We start from the raw sequence: 19395 nt of genomic DNA on the forward strand, positions 1-19395 counted from the left end.
TTCATGGTTTATTACAGGATATTGAACATGGTTCCCTGTGCTATACAGTAGCACCTTGTTGTTTACCTATTTTATATACAGTAGTTTGTACCTGCTAATCCCAAACTCCTAATTTATCCCTATCACCTTTCCCCTTTGGTAACCAAAGTTTGTTTTCTGTGTCTGTGAGTCTGTTTTGTAAACAAGTTCATTTGTATCATATTTTTGATTCCACATATAAGTGATATGATATGGTATTTGTCTTTCTCTGACTCACTTCACTTAGTAGGATAATCTCTAGGTCCTTCCATGTTGCCGCAAATGGCATTTCACTCGTAGAGAGCGTTTCTTAGGACCGCTCTCCACTCCAGACTTACCGAGCTGACTTCAGCTGCACCTCCTCCTCTTCCTCATCATTGGGGTTGTATTCAGGAGGCTGCCGGTGCTTAGAAGCCAGGAAGTTAAACATGTCAAATGCTGACTTCCTGGAGCCAAAAGATGAAAATATACTTAGAGAAATACTTTAATAGAACCAGTGAAGGACAGTGTTAACACTGGAAATCTCAAAGGTTAAGTGGGAAAATAATTATATCGTTAGATCATAAAATCAAGACCTCAAACTGCTTATGGAAAGGAAGAGAACTTGCCTCAGGTGGACTTCAGCCCTGGCCGAGCCATGAGGGTTCAGTGGAGGCTCATTGGCCTCCTCTGGTTTGTGGAAACGGAATTTGTAATTCCTACAGTGCTTGGCACCAGACAGTTGCTCAATCAGGAACACAACTGCATCGTGGAGAATCCCCAGCATCCTCAAACCGTTCACACCTGCAGGATCAAAGGCACCAGGGTAGTGAGGAGCCCAGCCAATAGGAAGCCACATACAACCACAGAAATGCCTAAGCTAGGGAATCACTCTGCCAGAGGCTGCTCAAGGGTGAATTATACTAAAGACAAGCTAGAAATTAACATTAGATAGCCATTAAAATGATGCGGATACCGATCCATCAATATGGAAAACACTCATAATAGATTAAGTGAATAAAGCATGCCACCAATCTATGGACTATTTTCTATGTTCTCTATGTACACAGAAATGCTATATGTGTTATTTCATTTCATGGCATAATGACCACACCAGGCAGGAAGCGCCAGCTTCATCTCAAGGTAAGTAAACCTAGGCTCACACCCAAGGTCACATAGCTACTGTGACAGGATTTGAACCTTGGTCTGTATAACTCTAACTATGATCCCATTTTTGTTTACAGGTAATGGAGTACTAAGCTCACATGCACACAGGCACCTCACTAAAATTTATAAGGAATGTTAGTGAACCCCTAACACAGAACTCTCTTCCGTGCTGTTACAGTGAGCTTATGGAGAAATACACTCAATAGCCACTTTGTTTTACTCACTTAGTCTTATTCCATTAATGAGCATTTCTTATTTCTTTTTACTTAAAAAAGGACATTTATGTAAGTCTGCTGGCATAGATGGTGAAAGGCTTTCTAAAATGATTGGCTTCAGGACTTCCCTGGTGGTGCAGTGGTTAAGACTCTGTGTTCCCAATGCAGGGGACCCAGGTTCAATCCCTGGTCAGGAAACTAGATTCAACATGCATGCCACAACTGAAAGTTTGCATGCCACAACTAAGGAGCCCGCCTGCTGCAACTAAGGAGCCCACGTGCTGTGACTAAGACCCGGCGCAACCAAATAAATAAATAAATATTTAAAAAAATAATAATAAAAAAATAAAATGATTGGCTTCTTTCCTTAAAGGATGGGACATAGTAGTAATTGCCATAACTCTTTTTAACACTAGCAAATAGCAAGTTAAATAAATAGTGTATCACTTACAATGATTGTTTTTGGTATTAATAGATACCAAAATAATAATGGCATCTATTGTGGACAAGATACTATTTCATAGGCATAACTGTGTTAGGATCACACATGCAGTTCCAACAGACACACCGTTTGTGTTATAAAGCATATGTATAGAGATGTAACCCCAGTGTAATCTGGAGCCATATGCTATGGCTGGAAGGATATCCGTGTTTAAATGTTAACAATTACTTCTAGGAGGTGGGACCCCGTCCACCAATTTGTTATTGTGGTGATTAGCTTCTCCAAATTTTAGAATTCTACATCTTGTATAATTTTTTAAAAGAGGGGAAAGTTATTATCAGGTGCCTAATTTCCACTTCACTTACAAGAATCTCTAAGGGATATAATTTGGTTTTAGTGGCAAGCAGAAAGTTAAGTCTCCAGATAAGCAACATTCTTATGATCACAATCGTTGTTCCGATTAGAACTCAACCTATAAAAGTATAAAACACAAGTCGACAATATAAGAGCTTGAAGTCATATAAGACAACGGCAAACATTTTTTTTTTTCTATACAACACTGATTTTCCCTAAGAATTCCTTCCTAGGAGTTTCAGATTGCTGTGGATTCCTAGGTAGAAAAAGCCATTAAAAAACATACTTAAGTGTATTTTCACAAAATTCATTTTAATGTTTAGGCTGAGCGTTCAACTCTAGTGTTCAACCTTCACTGGAGGGCTTACAATGAGATTGGACACTGTGTCAATAATGGGAAAAGAAAGATGAGTTACACACGGCCCCTGTTCTCAAGGAGCCCTTGGCAGAGTGAGGCAGATATGAACACAGACCTTGCAATGTGAAAGCAACCAGATAAAGGTGTAGTATAAAGTACTACAACAGGTAACAATCTATTCTCGTGTGGGCCATTCACTTGTTCATCCAACAAGTATTTACTGAGCACCCACTATATCTCCCTCATTCTTTCCATCTCTCCACTGTGCCGGACAGAATCTTGGGAAAACAAAGGTGAACAAGACAGGAAGGTACCCAAGACAGAAAGGTCTCCGATTTTTTTTTTTTAAATAAATTTATGTATTTATTTTTGGCTGAGTTGGGTCTTTGTTGCTGTGCGCGGGCTTTCTCTAGTTGCAGTGAGCGGGGGCTACTCTTCGTTGTGGTGCACGGGTTTCTCATTGCGGTGGCTTCTCTTGTTGCGGAGCATGGGCTCTAGGCACATGGGCTTCAGTACCTGTGGCTCGTGGGCTCTAGTGCACAGGCTAAGTAGTTGTGGCACGTGGGCTCAGTAGTTGTGGCTCGCAGGCTCTAGAGCGCAGGCTCAGCAGTTGTGGTGCATGGGTTTAGTTGTTCTGCGGCATGTGGGATCTTCCCGGACCAGGGCTCAACCCATGTCCCCTGCATTGGCAGGCGGATTCTTAACCACTGCGCCACCAGGGGAGCCCAGGTCTCAGCTTTAATGTCACAGAACCCTTGGACCCTTACCTAATACCATACACAAAAATTAACTCAAAATGAGTCAAGGACCTAAACGTAAGACCTAAAACTATAAAACTCTTAGAAGAAAACATAGGACAAAATCTTCATGACACTGAATTTAGCAATGATTTCTCGGATATGACATCAAAGGCACAGGTAACAAAAGAAAAAACAAATTGGACTTCATGATGATTAAAAAATTTTGTGCATCGATACTATTTAAAAAAGCTAGTATTTAGTGATTTCTCTGAATTCTATCTCAAATCCCTTCAGTCAGGATAATGATCTTAATTTGGCATATTAGGGTACTTAAATAAATCATGTCAGGTTCATTACTTTATTTTTTAATTTTTGGCTGCACCGCACGGCTTGTGGGATCTTAGTTCCCCGATGAGGGACTGAACCTGGGCCCTCGGCAGTAAGAAAAGAGTCCTAACCACTGGACCGCCAGGGAATTCCCAGGTTCATTATTTTAATTAAACCTCACAACAAATTTTGAAGGTTGCATTAATATTCCCACTTAAGGACATTAAGCCTTGAAGAAGTAAATTAGCTTGCACCTGAAATAATACTGATAGCGAAAGGGCAGAAATGGGACTTGAACTCAGTTTCTGTCTCCAGAGTTCATGGTTTCTAACCACCATTCCATGTGGCAGCAAAAGACATGGATAAATGAAAGCAATCTTTGTGCCGTTGGCAAAAAGGGCTGAGCTACTCAAATTGAGACTGAGAACACTGAGCTTGGGATGCTGGTTTCCTCCAGGAGCAGAATCTTACACATATTATCAGTAATCATTTCAGAGTGACTCTTGGGAGAGGCCATGTACAAATTTAATTATATAGTTCACCCAATGACTGCCACCATTGGACAGAGCAGGACCTATGAACCATATTTTCCTGCCCCCAAAATATCTCCCTCACCAATCTAAAAAAAACAAAAAGCAAAAAAGACACTATCCAGAGTAAAAATGGAGGCAGCTCACAGAATAGCAGCAAATATTTGCAAATCATGTGTCTGATAAGGGATTAATATCCAGAATACATAGAACTTATAAAACTCAACAACAAAAAAAAACCTACCTGATGAAAATATAAACAAAGGACTTTGAATAAACATTTCTCTAAAGAAGATATATAAATGGCCAATAAGCACATGGAAAGACGCTCGACATCTCAAGTCATTAGGGATATGCATAGAAAACAATAAGTACTGGTGAGGATACGGAGAAATCGGAATTCTTGTGTACCATTCGTAGGAACGTAAAATGGTACAGCCACTGTAGAAAACAGTATGGTGGTTTCTCAAAAAATTAAAAATAGCATCACCATATGATCCAGCAATTCCACTTCTGGGTATATATCCAAAAGAATTGAAAGCAAAGTCTTAAAGAGATCTCTGTACACCCATGTTCACAGCAGAATTATTCAAAAAAAACAACAAAAATTTGGAAGCAAGCCAAGTGCCCACAGATGGATCAACTGATAAAGTAAATGTGATACATACATACAATGGAATATTATTCAGCCTGAAAAAGGAAGTAAGTTCTGCAACATGCTACAGCAAGGATGCACCTTGAGGACATTATGCTGAGTGTACTAAGCCAGTCACAAGACGACAAACACTGTATGATTCCACTTATATGAGGTACTTAAAATAGTTACAAATCACAAAGACAGAAAGAATAATGGTGGTTACCAGAAGCTGGGGGAAGAGGAGAATGGGGAGTCATCGTTTAATGGATACAGAGTTTCAGTTTTACAAGATGAAAAATTATGGGGATGGATGGTGGTGATGGCTGCACAACAAGGTGGATGTATTTAACACCTCTGAACTGTATACTTAAAAATAATTAAGATGAGATATGGGGATGTATGTATATGTATAGCTGATTCACTTTGTTATACAGCAGAAACTAACACACCATTGTAAAGCAATTATACTCCAAAAAAGATGTTAAAAAAAATAAAAGAATAATTAAGACAGTAACTTTTATGTTATGTGTATTTTACCACAATAAAAAATATTCATCTGTAAAAGAAAAAAACGAATGAAGTACTGAGACAACGTTACAGTAGAGAGAAATCTTGAAAGCATCATGTTAAATGAAACAAGCCAGTCACAAAAGGCCACGTATTATATGATTCATTTCTGTAGGAAATGTACAGAACAGGTACATCCAGAGAGACAGAGAATAGACTAGTGGCTGCCAGGGGCTAGGGCTGAGCAATGACTGCTAGTGGGTATGGGGCTTCTTTTAGGGATGAGGAAAATGTTCTGCAATTACACAGTAGTGATGGTTTACACAACTCTGTGAGTACACTAACAGCCATCGATTTGTATGCTTTAAATGGGTAAACTGTGTAGTATAAGGTTTATATCTCAGTAAAGCTGTGAAAAATGATTTTTTTTTTAAAAAAAAGGTTGATTTTTTTTTTTTTTTTTTGGTGAAATCAACCCTGTAGCTTAGACCCACAAGTTACCAGAGGATACTGAGACAGGAGTAAAATGACCGCTGCAGCATTACCTGCAAATGAAAGCTGCTTTAGGCGGGCGTTTGACCGAGCCTCCTGGACTTTGTCTGTCAATGACTTCCAGGCATCTGTGAGGAAATAAGATAATTCAGTCAAACATCTCTTAATACCAATGATGTGAAAAGATCCCCTGCTAGAACAGCTTTTTGTTGTTTTCTTAGTTTAAATCAGTTCAGTGAATAAGAAAGAAGCTGGGAAGGTGCCCCACCCAACAGTGCTCCTTTCTGTTACAAAGGATACAGAAGTGGTGAGGAGGTTCCCACCTTCTGAAAATGACCCCTGCATCCTCAAAGCACTCACTTCCCCTGAGGGTAGTCCAGGTCCCAAACCTGAATGTGTGGTATTAACTCTACTCCCTCTACTGCTAACCAAAACAATACCAGCACTAACGGTTAACCAGGACTGTGGGAAGGAGATCACAACCTCTCAGTTCCTTACAATTAAGGGGTGTAACTAGAAAACCTTTACAATCCCTTCCAGCTCTAACCTAAGAGTCTACGATCTCTTCCTATCTGTTGGATTTTTCCCACACTCCACACTCAAATACATCTTATGCAGAATGTGTACACTCAAACTAGTTATTTTTTTGTTCTCCTCACATATGTTTTTTTTCTTCAGTCACCCAGGCCGGAATCTTCAGAGGCATCTTTGAGTCCTCTCTCTCAACCCTCTATATCCAAGCAATCATGAATGTGTCTGTTCTTCTCTCCTTTCCTTTCTTCTTCTACTGGAAGTGGGCTTTATTACCTGACATCTCTATTGCAATAATACTCTCACTAGTGGCCTCTTGCCTCCTAGTGTCTCCATTTCAATCTATCTCATATGCAGCTGCTCACATAAATGGTACTACTGCAGCCCTAGCTGAGCAGAGCCTGCGCTGTTGGGCTGACCTAATTTAATCCACTCACCTTCGATACTTTCCGCACAGATCTGAAAGCCATCGTCACTTGAAATTTCAAAAACAAGTCCTTTTTTGGGCTTTTTCTCAGCAATGCTTTCCTTCCGCTTCTGTTCTTGCTGGAGCCAAAGCATCAGTGGAGAGCTGAAATTACTTTCTTCTTCTTCCGCTGTCTTAGGTTCTGTGAGGGAGAAGACAGACAGGGGCCACAGTGGATGCCACAGCAAACACTTACTGAGGACTTTATGCGCGTTTTGTCTCCAGGCCTAACAGCATCACACAGCTGGTTTTATTTACTCCCGTTTACAGGTAACAAACCTGAGGTGCAAAGAGGTGGAGCAGCTTGCCTGAGGTTAGAGCTAGGAAGTGACCAAAACTAGAATTTTTTTTTTTTTTTAATGTGAAGTTATGCTGTCTCTCTGGTAGTTTCTGGTATGACAATCTGACAGTTTTTCAATAAGTAATTGCCCTCAACAGAGTCAAAGCTAAAAAATAACGATGGTTAACATGTATGAAACGCTACCTATGAGGCACTCTTCTAGGAACTTCCTGTATTAACTCAGATAAACCTCACAACAATCCAATGAGGTAGGTGAGAAATGATCTAAATTTTAAAGGTGAGAAAACGGAGGCAGAGAGAGGTTGAGCAGCCCATGTTCATAGAGCTAGTAAGTGGTAAAGCTGGGATTTCAACCTAGCTGACTGCAGAGTCTGTACTCTCAGCCACCACCCCACACACTGCCTTCTTACAGAGACGTATCAATCCTCTGCAGGAATCAGCAAATCAGCAGAATGTGACTGCATCCCAAATTGTATGGCTAAGCATTTTCTCTGCCTGGTTTTCTTCTGGGAATCCCCTCAACGGAAAAGGACAGAGTCTTATATCCAGAGTTCTCTAGTCTTGAAGCGACTAGTTGTTTACTGATGAAATGCATCAGGACAGAAGTGCTATGGAGATGTATCTGGAGCCATAACCTACATCTGGCTATATTATATAATAAAAATGGTTCTTGGTCTTCACTAGTGACAACTAAAGGATGAAGACAGCTTATTGTGAGCTATTTCAGTCACACTGCTGTTACAGCAAACAGAGCAGAAGAGTATTTATAGGTTTTAGTTTCGTGTCCTTTGGCCAATCACTTAACGTCTTTAGTGCTTTGACTTTTTTTTTTTTTTTTTTAATCTAGAAAATCAGTAGGTAGAGAAGGTGACTTTTACAGTACTTCTGGCTTGGAAATTCTGATTCTAACCCGTTACCCACCCACATACCTGAATTTTCTTGTTCATCTGCTGGATTCTGTGTTGTCTGAATCTCAGGAAGAACAGCCACTTGCCTACATGAAAAGAAAACCAAATGTGAGATGTAACACCAGCTAGTTCTTCAATTCAAAGATAAAAACTGTCCACAATCTACCATACAGCTGTATCAGTTATATAAAACAACCACTAGACATGAACCACAGCATGCTTTGTGAACAACCTGTTGAATGAACACACCACCACACTACTGTAAGATACATAACATCAACTATCTTTTGTGAGATTCTCTCCCAAACATTTGACATGAATTTTCTGCTTTTGGAGTTGTAGACTGTGTCCTTAAAATTCTTCTCATACCCTTAACTGTTAGAAAAAAATAAAAGGACGCTTGTTAGAAGCAGTTCCGGAGTTCCTTAAGTGAATTAGCTGGTTTAATTAAAAACAAAAGCTGGGCTTCCCTGGTGGCGCAGTGGTTGAGAATCCGCCTGCTGATGCAGGGGAGGCGGGTTCGTGCCCTGGTCCGGGAAGATCCCACATGCTGTGGAGCGGCTGGGCCCGTGAGCCATGGCCGCTGAGCCTGCGCGTCCGGAGCCTGTGCTCCCGCAACGGGAGAGGCCACAGCAGTGAGAGGCTCGCGTACCACCAAAAAAAAAAAAAAAAAAAAAAAAAGCAGCCTGCATGATGCACCAGTAAATCATACCTATTTTCACCTTTTATAATTAAATAAATCCTGCAAACAATTCAGATGCAGATCAAGAGGGAACTAGTTAAATAAATTACTGTAGGTCTACACAACAGAACTGGAGGCAGCCATTAAAAAATGAAGTGGCACAGAGATATGTGCACGATACAATAGCTGAAAAAAAACAAGTATAGAACAGTATGTACGGCATTATTTATTTTATGTAAAAGGTATATACGGGGGCTTCCCTGGTGGCGCAGTGGTTGGGAGTCTGCCTGCCGATGCAGGGGACGCGGGTTCATGCCCCGGTCCGGGAGGACCCCACATGCCGCGGAGCGGCTGGGCCTTTGAGCCACGGCCGCTGAGCCTGCGCTCCCCAACGTGAGAGGCCACAACAGTGAGAGGCTCGCGTACCGCAAAAAAAAAAAAAAAGGTATATACAGATTCAAATGTACACCATGCATATCTGTAGGCATAGAAATGTTGGTATGAATGAAAACAAATTACAAGCAACAATTACCTCTAGGCAATAAATTGGGAACAGGGTAGGCAGGAAGAACATGGAACCGTTACCCATTATTTAAATAATTCTGTGTTTTGTTTTGTTTTTTTCTTTACAAGCATGTATTAATTCCATTAAAAAAACTTTGGCCAAAAAAAAAAAAAAAAAAACACAAATCAGGAAGGACTATTTTCTAAATGAGGTGGACAGAACTGAGTGCTTCACCTCAGGGAACTAAGTCTTACACTTACCCTGCAGGCTGCCCACACTCTTTCTGTGGCGACTGCTCCACGTTAGCTATATCCTGCTGCTCAGTCTCTGCTCCTGGAGCCCTGGAACAGAATCATTTGTATTTTTTCAAGAAAAACAACAGTAAATATGTACCCAACAAGGGGGTCAGTCTAAAGAAGAATCTAACAGGTTCTGATAAAATTTATGGGCTGAGAAAAGTAACCTGTGGTGATACGGGTTAGACAGTGGTTACCTTGGGGGGTATTGACTAAGAGAGGGCACCAGGAGCCTTCTGGAAGACTAGAAATCTTTTATGTTATGATCTGAATGGCAGCTACATGGATGCATACCTAGATAAAAATTCACTTTGTGTACTTTACGTATATTTTAATGAAAATGTTTCAGAAAAGGACACCATGAGATCTACAACAGGTGGTTTTGCCCTCCAGACAGGAATAATCATCCCTTAGTATCCTAACTAAGCCTCAGCGAAAAAGAAACAGGCGCAAACAGCAGCACTGTTCTAAGTCAGAGCAAAGAGCAATGAAAGACATAGTCCCGGGCTTCCCTGGTGGCGCAGTGGTTGAGAGTCCGCCTGCTGATGCAGGGGACGCGGGTTCGTGCCCCGGTCCGGGAGGATCCCACATGCCGCGGAGCGGCTGGGCCCGTGAGCCATGGCTGCCGAGCCTGCGCTTCCGGAGCCTGTGCTCTGCAAGAGGAGAGGCCACGAGAGTGAGAGGCCCGCATACCAAAAAAAAAAGATGTGGTTCTATCCAAGGGACCAACTGCCAACGGATGGAACTAAATTTTACTCCATAAATCAGCACTATGAGGGGGAAAAAAAAAAAAAATCAAATCAAAGCCCAGAAAACCCAAGTAATGTAACGTGGGCCAAGGTGTGTCCCTCCCAGAAGACCACTTCAACAGCCTCTACTCCAGAGCATGAAACCCCTCAGACCCAGCAGAGCCAAGGTCTGCATCTCTCACCCTGTGACTGAGGTCAGGGGTGTCGTGCTGGCTTCTTGGTCTGGAATGTGTGCTTCAGAAGAACTGGTCCGCAAGTGGGAGACTTTGTGCTTCTTGCCACTCCCTTTGTCCAAGGGCAGCTGAATCCGTTTGATTTTTGGTTTGGGTTTCATGGGCCCCGGCACTGAGGGACTTGCTGACTGCTGTCCAGAGGACGGAGAGCCCCCAGGAGAGGTGGAGCTGGCTTGCATAGCTGAGGATAAAGCCTTATTCTGCTCCAGCCCCATGCTATTAGGAGCATCTACCGTCTGGGTAAAGTTGGAGCCCTGGGTCCCTGGAGCAGAATCAAGATCCCGCTGGGAAGAGAGAATCCCGGTTTTGCTGGCGAGGAGCTGGTTCACATGCTGGAGCTGATAGTGTTCTTCTGCTTCCCCTGAAGGTGAAGCAGCCGTTATGCCCGCAGTCTGAGTCGAGGGGAGCACACAGATGCTAGATGCTGCCGTCATTGCAGCAGTAGTGGGAGTCTGTGACGTCCCCAGTTGTGGAAACATTCCTGAACTTGGCGGTAAAGCCACAGGCTGGTCTTGAATCCCCAGGCTCTGCTGGCTGGCTTTGATTAAAAGATTGCTTATGGAGCCAATATCCGGGCTACCAAGCAACCTCGGGTTGGTTAACGCGACATGCCCTGGAACGGACGCGCTACTTGTAGGGGCGGTTGTAGTTTGCATGGATACAACGTTCAAGACGGAGGAACCGGAGGCCAAGCCAGACACAGGCCCTGACGTGAGGTGGCCGGTATCCTGGCTCATGGTGGCTGCACCCGCCGCCGGGGCAGCAGTTCCTCCCACACTCTGCGGTAACAGGGGCGCCTGTTCAAAATACATGATGCCGGACTTAGACCTTTTTATGATGTTGGGGACAGTTCGGTGAGATGAAGTATTAAGTGACCCCAAGTCTAACAGATTGGGATGATTTGGAAGCTGGGAGGGTGTGAAGTTAATCAATGTCATGTTGGAAACCACGTCGGAAGGGGCGATGTTTGAAGGGGTACTAGAGGGAGCGAGTTTTTTATTCTTTCGGGTCTGCAGGCGAGATATGGGTCTCTTCTTGAGTCCAGAGGATGGAGTGGCTACTGTGGTACTGAGATCTGTCCTCTGGCTGGCTTCTGAGACCAAAAGCTGGGGATCTGGAGGAGGCTGGACCCCGATAAGTAGGCCTGAAGGAGGACTGCTGATGTTTGGTGGGAAGCTACTCTGAGTAGCTGCAGGGAAGGAATGTAAGTGCTGGTGATGAGGCATGGGGAGCAATCCTTTGCTAGCAGGAGGGAATAAAGACTGGGAAGTCGGCAGGCTTGGACTGAGTCCTGTGGTTAGGGTGAGACCACTTCCCATGGGCCCCAATACTGACGTGTTTGTCTCCATCACACTGGGTGCAGAACTAACAGAAGACGTCAGCTGGATTTTTTGGGTCACTCCATTCGGAAGAGTCTGGAGAACATAAAGTGGCTGCATGTTCTGGTTAACGACAATGAGTTTCTCGGTGGCTGGTTTCAGGTGGGGCGGAGTGGTCTGGACAGCGGCATTAGAAATCTGAGACGGGCCAGGGCTATCGGTAGAGTTGGGCACGTATTTCTGGTTCTGGATAGGAACGGTAGGGGAAACAGGTACCTGAAGGCCAGGGGTGCTACTATTTCTAGTTAAATCCTGATTGTTGCCATGACCTTGCTCCACCGAACCACAAGGAGGGCTGGAGATGTGGTCTGCATCCATGTGACCTTGGATAAAGTGGTCAGGAGTCATGTGGCCTTCAGGGCTGGGATCTACTCCTGGACTCAGCAGGGAGGAGTCACCTTCAGAGGAGGCCACAGATTTTTCTGGGATGGCTCCTCTCTTCTCTCCTGAGTCTGAGATTACAGCTAGCCTACTGGGGTTCTGGCTCGGGACAGTGGGACTCCGGGTGGTCAGGACAGAGAGGTCTGACGGCAGCTCTAGTGGCAACTCGAACTGCTCCTCTGCTGAGATGGAGGAAGAGACACTGCTGTCCACGGCTTCCGTCGTCGGCAACTGCTGAGAAAACACTTCGAAAAGACCCATGTCTTTTTCACGATTACTATCAAGACCCAAACCTTCACCAAGATTCAGGAGTTCCGACGAAGAGGACTCTGGGCTCTCACCCAAAGCCTGCATGGACGGAGTATTCTTCAGTACAAAGTCCATAATGTCTGAGGGCAGGATGTTCCCACAGTCGTCACTGTTGTTGTTGTCTGAATCCGATTTCAGGAGCTCAGTATTATAGGTGTCCAGTAAGTTTTTGTCTGAGGGGGTGCTTGTGTGGACCCTGCGGCTTGACTCCAATGAGCTGAGCTGAGCTTCCAAGGAATCCTGTCCCTGTGTTTTCACTCTGCTCACAGCGTGGCAGTTATCCATCTTTGGCTCATTTTTGTGGCCCACAGAGCTCTTAATGACGTGCTCTTTCTCACCAGTGTCTTCAGGCCGATCCATCTTCAAGTTCTCTGTTCCGTTTTCTTTACTGTTTCTTTTTGGGATCTGGCTGCCTTTCCTCGTTGTGGCTGTGACGCTAGTATCACTCTCTGTCCCATCGTCAACACCATCCAACTGTGAGATTTTGGGGAGATCACATTGCTCCTCCTCCCGAAATAAATTATGGGATGTCAGCCGTTCCTCTCCACCTGAAGAAATCACTGTCCTAGTGAAATTGTAATAGTATAAATCGTCTTCGTCGGAAGTGCTCAAGTCATCAGCCCCGTCCACCTGTCCTTCAGCGGATCTCTTGCCTCGCTTCTTCCCAGTTGAGCTGCTGTAAAACGGAATGTCTTCTTCGCCATAGGACCTTACTCCATAGAGCGGGGTGAGCCCAAAGAACATGTTAGAACGTGCCCGGGCACTGCGACGGGGATATCTCCTCTTGAAAGAGCCATCCTCCTGAGGTTTGGGGCCATCTGGAAGCATTAGGTTTCTGTCCTGTACTGGAAGATTCTGATAGTTATTACTTTGAGAATCCTGGGATGAGGTATTATTCGGGCTTGCTTGGGCGACTGGACCATCTCCTGGACCTTCGGAAGTGGAAATTGGTTCTGTTGGAGATGCTGACTCTATCTGCAAAGGGGAAAGAGGACTACTTTCTTTTAGGGTATTCTTGGACTGACTCTCACCCTCCATTTTTAGAGGTGTCAGTGTTACTTTGACCGTGCGTTTCCGGGGTGTCTGTAATTCCTTGGCAGACCCTTCTACTTGCATGGATGGAGCTTTGGGGACTCCTGGAATAGAATGGACTTTGTCCCCAATCTTATCAGAGGAAACATTATTACATGGTCGTTGCCCCATGAACTCAGGAGGCAAAACTTCATCAACAAACTCTGGCTTCAGGTTTCCTTCCTCACCAGTTGCCACCTGACCAGGTTCCAAAAAAGATTTACTGGAATGCTTTTCTTTGAACATTTCTTTACAAGATTTTTTCCCTTTCTGTCTCCTGTCTCTGGAGCTGGATCCCACGTGTTCGTTGATGATGGACGATCTGTTGCTCACTCCAGATAGCTTCAAGGTTTTGACTTCAGTATCTTCATCGGGAGGGGAGTTTGCTGACTGGTTGGAATCTGTCTGTTGGTCTCGATCATTCCTCTGCCCTCTCAGATGGAGTGGCGGGAACGGGAGGGCCTCTTTAGAAGAAAATGGCACTGAAGACAGTTCAGCAAAAGTGCCCGTTTTACTAACATTTAATTCTCCAGCTGTTGCATTATGAACCTGTGGGGCCAGTTTCGGAAGGCCAGGGTAAGCCACATTATGTGCCGATCCCTCTGAGTTCTTGGAACTCGGCATTTTGGTCTTCTCTCCCTTCGAAGAGGAGCTCTTGGATGTTGAGTCTGAAGCACTGGAGTGCTTCATTTCTGAAGACGAAGAGCCATCGAAGTGACTGGTTTTAGTGCCCATAGTAACTACCGTCCTTTGCAGATGTGAAGAGGTGGGAGTGTTCTGCCCTAAATTAGTGTTAGAATTCAGTGGCCCTAAGACATGATCAACCGCTTTGGCACTTGACTCGAGATCTGCAGTGGTCCCTATGGTGGCGACTGAGGAAACACTGTTCCTGGAGTAAGCGCTCCCAGTTCTCATTGGAGACATTATCCGGAGTTTAGACCGCTGGGGTGACAGGGAAGAAGTACTGTGACGCCTGGAGCCAATGCTTCGAAGTCCAGAGGAGAGTAAAGGGTCACCCACTGTGACTATCTCATGAGTGGTTGGGGTAGGGCTTCCTAAACGAGACAGAAAGTAATAAAGTCCATTACAGATCGGACACATGTGCTATACCACTGGTTTCAATGACTTGGCTAGATATGTTTACAGCTAACGGAAAATCAACATTTTCCATTGGCAGAAGTCACCACGATAAAGGTGCCTGACAGCATTACAAACTAATCTTTGAGCTGAACTCCTTGGGTCGGGTAGGTCAGTGAAGTCTTTTACCTGCAGAAGGCAGTGGCCGACAGCCAGGGGATCTCTGTGTTGGAGAATAGCTGGGTGTTCGAATCCTAGGGACCTTTGAGATGACGTGATAGAAACAGGAACCAGAGGTTTGTGAATGAGGAGGTCGATCTGGTGATGGAGGACTTACAATTTCAGCTGTGTTTTGACTTTCTTTAGGTGAAATTTCTGTGGCAGGAAATAAAAACTCTTACTAAAAAAGTTTAATTAAGATATCAAACAAATGAACCAAGAAAAAGCCAGCTGTCAGGTAAGTACCAAAACAGAAGCAAATGTGACCTCCCAAAGCAATGCCTTTTTCCCACCCGTCAATCACAATATTCCCCCAAATCGAATTCAAGTCCCATCTTGATTAAAGACTAACCTGCAAAAGATGTTGGACTGTGAGCAATGGTCCTGTTTTCATCATGTTCAACAGTGCTGTTGATATCTGGCTCTACAACCGGAGGACGGCATTCCACTATCTTGCACGTGTACACGCAGCGTTTGCGAGCATCCGTGGTGCTCCAGTACACCCGAGAACACCTGCACGCAGATGGTAACGATCACCGTGAGTGCGAGGACAGAAGCAGAGACTGACATTTGTCAAAACCTCTTCTCAGCCTAGGTTCCCTGGCCTCCTTGATTTATAAAATTTAGCTTTATTTCATGGATTCTTATTAGAGGGTCTCCTGGTTAGGGTCTTCCAAGTTTTTTGAAGTCCTTGGTTTTTCCTGGCCTCTCAGAAAACAGCATCAAATCCTTTTTTATTGTGTTGTAAGCAGGGGACAAAATTAGTAAAACAGCCTAAAATGCAAAGAAAAAAAAAAAACTAACTATTGATACTATAAGAAATAGTTATTGGCCTTCAGGAAGGGATAACTGCCCCACCATGTGTACAAAGTGAGGAAAGAACAAACCTGGCATATTTCCTTTGGGAGAAAAGCCCCACGAGACAAGAGAAATGGAACTGCTTCAAGTCTGCTGGATGCTGACGGAGCCTAGCTCTTTAAGAGCTGCCAGCTAAATGTGGAGTAGAGACTGTGTTTTCACAATTGAAATGCAGAATAAATCAGAGTATATAGAACAAAAGGGAGACTCCAAAGGGGAAGAGAGAGGAAGCGAATTTTAAATTTATATCGTCAGTTTGCTAGAAGTTTAAACAATTTGCTTCATGTGGGAAAGATTACAAATTCTTACTGGACTATTTGATTGTTATTGTAGGGGTTATTTTTAGAAGGACCTGTAAAATGTAAAAAGAGCACAGAGGCATGAGGTGTTTGATCCCTGACAACAAACTGGACTTCTGAACTGAAGTGAACAGAATTTAGTGGAACCTTCAGAGACTGGCCTGGTGTTTTCTACCTAGGTTTTATTTGGAAATGATTCTGAAATTATGTCAACAATACTTTCCTTCTACAACTGGATCTAGCTGACATAAAATGATACTTTCGTCCCAATCTACGAGAAGTAGCAAAAAAAAAAAAAAAAAGGAATTAGTTAAAAGTCGCTAACAAGTATGGCTCTACATTTAATGACCTACTCACTGCTTCAGGGTGCTCAAGGGATGGGGCTGCCGTCTTCTCTCTACAGAGCTACTTACTGATATCCAATAGGAAAGAGCTTATCCTCACAGTCAGAGAGATCGTTCAGAATCCCTAAGCAGTCAATTGTCATGGAGCCTGAGTAAGAAAAGAAGAACTGATCAGAGGCAATCATGAGAAGGCCCACTTTCTAACTGAACACTAGGAAGTACCCCAGTGCCACAGCCAGCCTTCCCCGACAACCAAGGCCCATGTCATACCAATCATCATGTGGATATTTTCTGGTTCTAAGCCATTGAGAAACTTCCTTCTCAAGCTGATTCCTTCAAAGTCCACAAACACTCTTCTAAAAACTTCAAATCCATTCTCAGGAACCACCTTAAACGAAAAGCCAGGGTAGCTATTAGGCTATCCCTTTTGCACACCATACTCATGATACTGACTCAGAGGGAAAGTGCAGAGCATATCTCAAAATCACCCTTCTGTTTCACTAGCAGTGCCTCTGTTATTGCTCCTAAGAGGAGGGGATTCTAGGAATACCTAGAATCACCTACTAGGAACACCTAGGAGGATGGTGAAATACAGTTTACCATCTTGCTATTTTCAGCCTCTCTTCCTAGAGAATTCAAGAAGCAGCTAAAGCTGTCTCACCTCGCCTTTGATCAAATCCCGATGTCGTTGGCAATATACTTTTTTATCATCCAGAAACACACAGTTCTTGGCTCGGGAACACATGAAATGATAGTTGCTGGTGCAGGATGTGAGGCAGCAACCCACAGTGGCTCCTGGCTTTTGGCAGAATTCACATCTCTAACGACCCAGAAAGAACAGAGTCCAAGTCAGACTTTCAGAAGTTTTAGCCATTTTCCATCTCCCCTAGAGAGTCACCCCATTCCGGGTTTCCCACAATTCATTTCGCTATTGCTAATCTGCTGAATTACAGAGAAGTGATATGAGCCATAAAACCTCCTCTACAAATCCTTTCTTTCCTATGGCCCATGCGGCCTATGATTATTAAATTTAAATATTACAATTTGATTTAGAACTTGAATCAAAACAGTTTTTTCTAGGATGCACAATTGATTTAGAGAAGATGAAACTTTTAAGATCGATGTTAAAAACATCATCTTGGTAGAAAGCTGTTATATCCGAAAGAACTCAGTTCTGGTAAGATTATACTAGTCAGAGACGTAACAGTTCTTAATTACTAGGCCTAACTGATGAATTTATGTGATTCAAAGATTTCCTTCAACTAGGCTATATGTTACTACCTCATTCTGTCACAGTCACAGTCTGGGCTCCTCTCCAGGGAAGACTTTTTATTTGTGCTCTCCGCACATTTTACTTATGTTTCTTACGCATGTGCTATTTTTTGTTTCTTCCTGATAATCCTTCATTTTCTCCCCCCATCAAAATATAGCTTTAAAAATTTTACTCCTCCACAGCCTTTCTGATTACTCTAAGCTGCTACCAATCACCTTCCACATCTTCGTGTGTGTATTTTGTGGGTTCATCCTATGGAGCCTCAGAGCGCTGATTCAACTGGAACCTCTGAGGTCATTTTGTCTAAATTACTTAATAAATTAATACCTTTCTTGGGCATCTGAATTATCTCCCCAACTGGATAAGACTTTGTTTTCTATTTCTTTTGTACCCATCCTCCAAGGGTCAGACTAGCAATCTGCCTACAGGGTACACCAATATTTGCCACTGGCTAACCATTCTGAAGGAGCTATGAGAAACACCAGCGAGGCAGCGTTTAGCCCCAGAAAGAACATCTGGAAACTGAGAGGGAGTCTCTTCCATAACATTCACCCACAGGTTCTTACCAGCTGCTTGCCCCTGATCACAGCCATATGCACATTCTTCAGTGATCCATCATCATCTTCAAACACTTCTGCTGACCACAAAGCGCAATTTACATGTGTCCATTCGTTTTGGCCAATGTACAGCAAACGGCCAGCATCCTATGAAACAAGAGATTTCCTTTTTTCTTTGAAGAATATAATGTCAAATAGGGTTTTCCTTGGTATTAGCTTTACCTCATTCAGGATAACGTCAGTAAATCAAGCCTAATTCTTTAACTTAGGGGTGCACACAAAAATCACAATTCAAAGTTTCTTTGTTTTCACTTCTCACCTTTTTCCATTACCTTTTCCACAGGCTGGAAATATTTTATAATCATAAAGGATTAAAGAACAAGCAATATGTGTTAGGTTTACAGAAGTGCCCACTGACTTCTTTAATACCATATTTCAAAGCCAGTTCTCTCAGCTTGCCTTAAAAACCTTTTTTTAAAAAAACTGTATGCTTACTATGTGCCAGGACCCAAATAAGGCTTTACATACATATTATTTCCTTTAATCCTCATAACCATTCTGAGGTAAGATTATTATTATCCTCACTTTAAAAATGAAACTGAGGGTCAGAGAGGTTAAACTCTTTGCCAAGGTCAACAAGTAGGCGGCAAAGCACAGCAATGAATCCAGGCAAACCACCAGACCCGGGGACCTTAACCACACTGCTAACGACTACATGAAACACAAGCTATTTAATGCGCAACTTCTGTTTTATTCACTTTCATAGAATCTTTTTTTGAGGAACTGCCAATAGAAATTACAAGATATCAGCACGTTAATTTAAGGCAACTCATCTTTTAAATCAATTAAATCAGTTATAGAAAAATAACCCCCAAATGCCACAAACTAAGTGACAAATATTCACTGAATAAACGGCACTGGTCACCAAGTTTAGACACAAAGAGGTCATTATTGGCTAGTCTACTAAGCAGGACCCAGTGCACCAAGGTACTTACATTAGCACTGTCGTCACCGTACGTCAAACACAATGCACACTGTCTATTATCTTCTATGCCTGGGGGTGGGTTCAGTTCTGGACTGTCTTCTCGACTCCTATCAGTACCTTGGAACCCAGAAGACATACAGTTAAAATTGGCAATACTATGTCTGACATCCAGGAAAAAAGAAAACAATTCAGCTTAAATAGCCTAG

At 43.3% G+C, this 19395-nt stretch overlaps 1 protein-coding gene across 3 annotated transcripts in view; it reads right to left on the minus strand.

Annotated features, from left to right (window-relative positions):
- Positions 1 to 19395, minus strand: part of KMT2A (lysine methyltransferase 2A) — a gene marked incomplete at its 5' end in the record, with an annotated part of 75933 nt that overhangs the window by 6680 nt on the left and 49858 nt on the right. For 2 of the 3 annotated variants that reach the window (XM_082659460.1, XM_082659458.1), the window contains 14 exons: positions 357 to 464; positions 627 to 801; positions 5820 to 5894; positions 6735 to 6905; positions 7994 to 8058; positions 9420 to 9500; positions 10387 to 14632; positions 14844 to 15029; positions 15226 to 15386; positions 16444 to 16522; positions 16645 to 16762; positions 17036 to 17194; positions 18214 to 18351; positions 19200 to 19306. In XM_082659460.1, the coding sequence (XP_082515586.1) occupies positions 357 to 464; positions 627 to 801; positions 5820 to 5894; positions 6735 to 6905; positions 7994 to 8058; positions 9420 to 9500; positions 10387 to 14632; positions 14844 to 15029; positions 15226 to 15386; positions 16444 to 16522; positions 16645 to 16762; positions 17036 to 17194; positions 18214 to 18351; positions 19200 to 19306 (5869 nt within the window). Of the gene's footprint in view, positions 1 to 356; positions 465 to 622; positions 802 to 5819; positions 5895 to 6734; positions 6906 to 7993; positions 8059 to 9419; positions 9501 to 10386; positions 14633 to 14843; positions 15030 to 15225; positions 15387 to 16443; positions 16523 to 16644; positions 16763 to 17035; positions 17195 to 18213; positions 18352 to 19199; positions 19307 to 19395 lie in introns of all 3 variants that reach the window. The other variant, XM_082659459.1, reaches the window with a different exon arrangement.

Source organism: Grampus griseus (assembly GCF_964374135.1).
Source record: "Grampus griseus genome assembly, chromosome: 8".
Classification (NCBI taxonomy): Eukaryota; Metazoa; Chordata; class Mammalia; order Artiodactyla; family Delphinidae; genus Grampus; species Grampus griseus.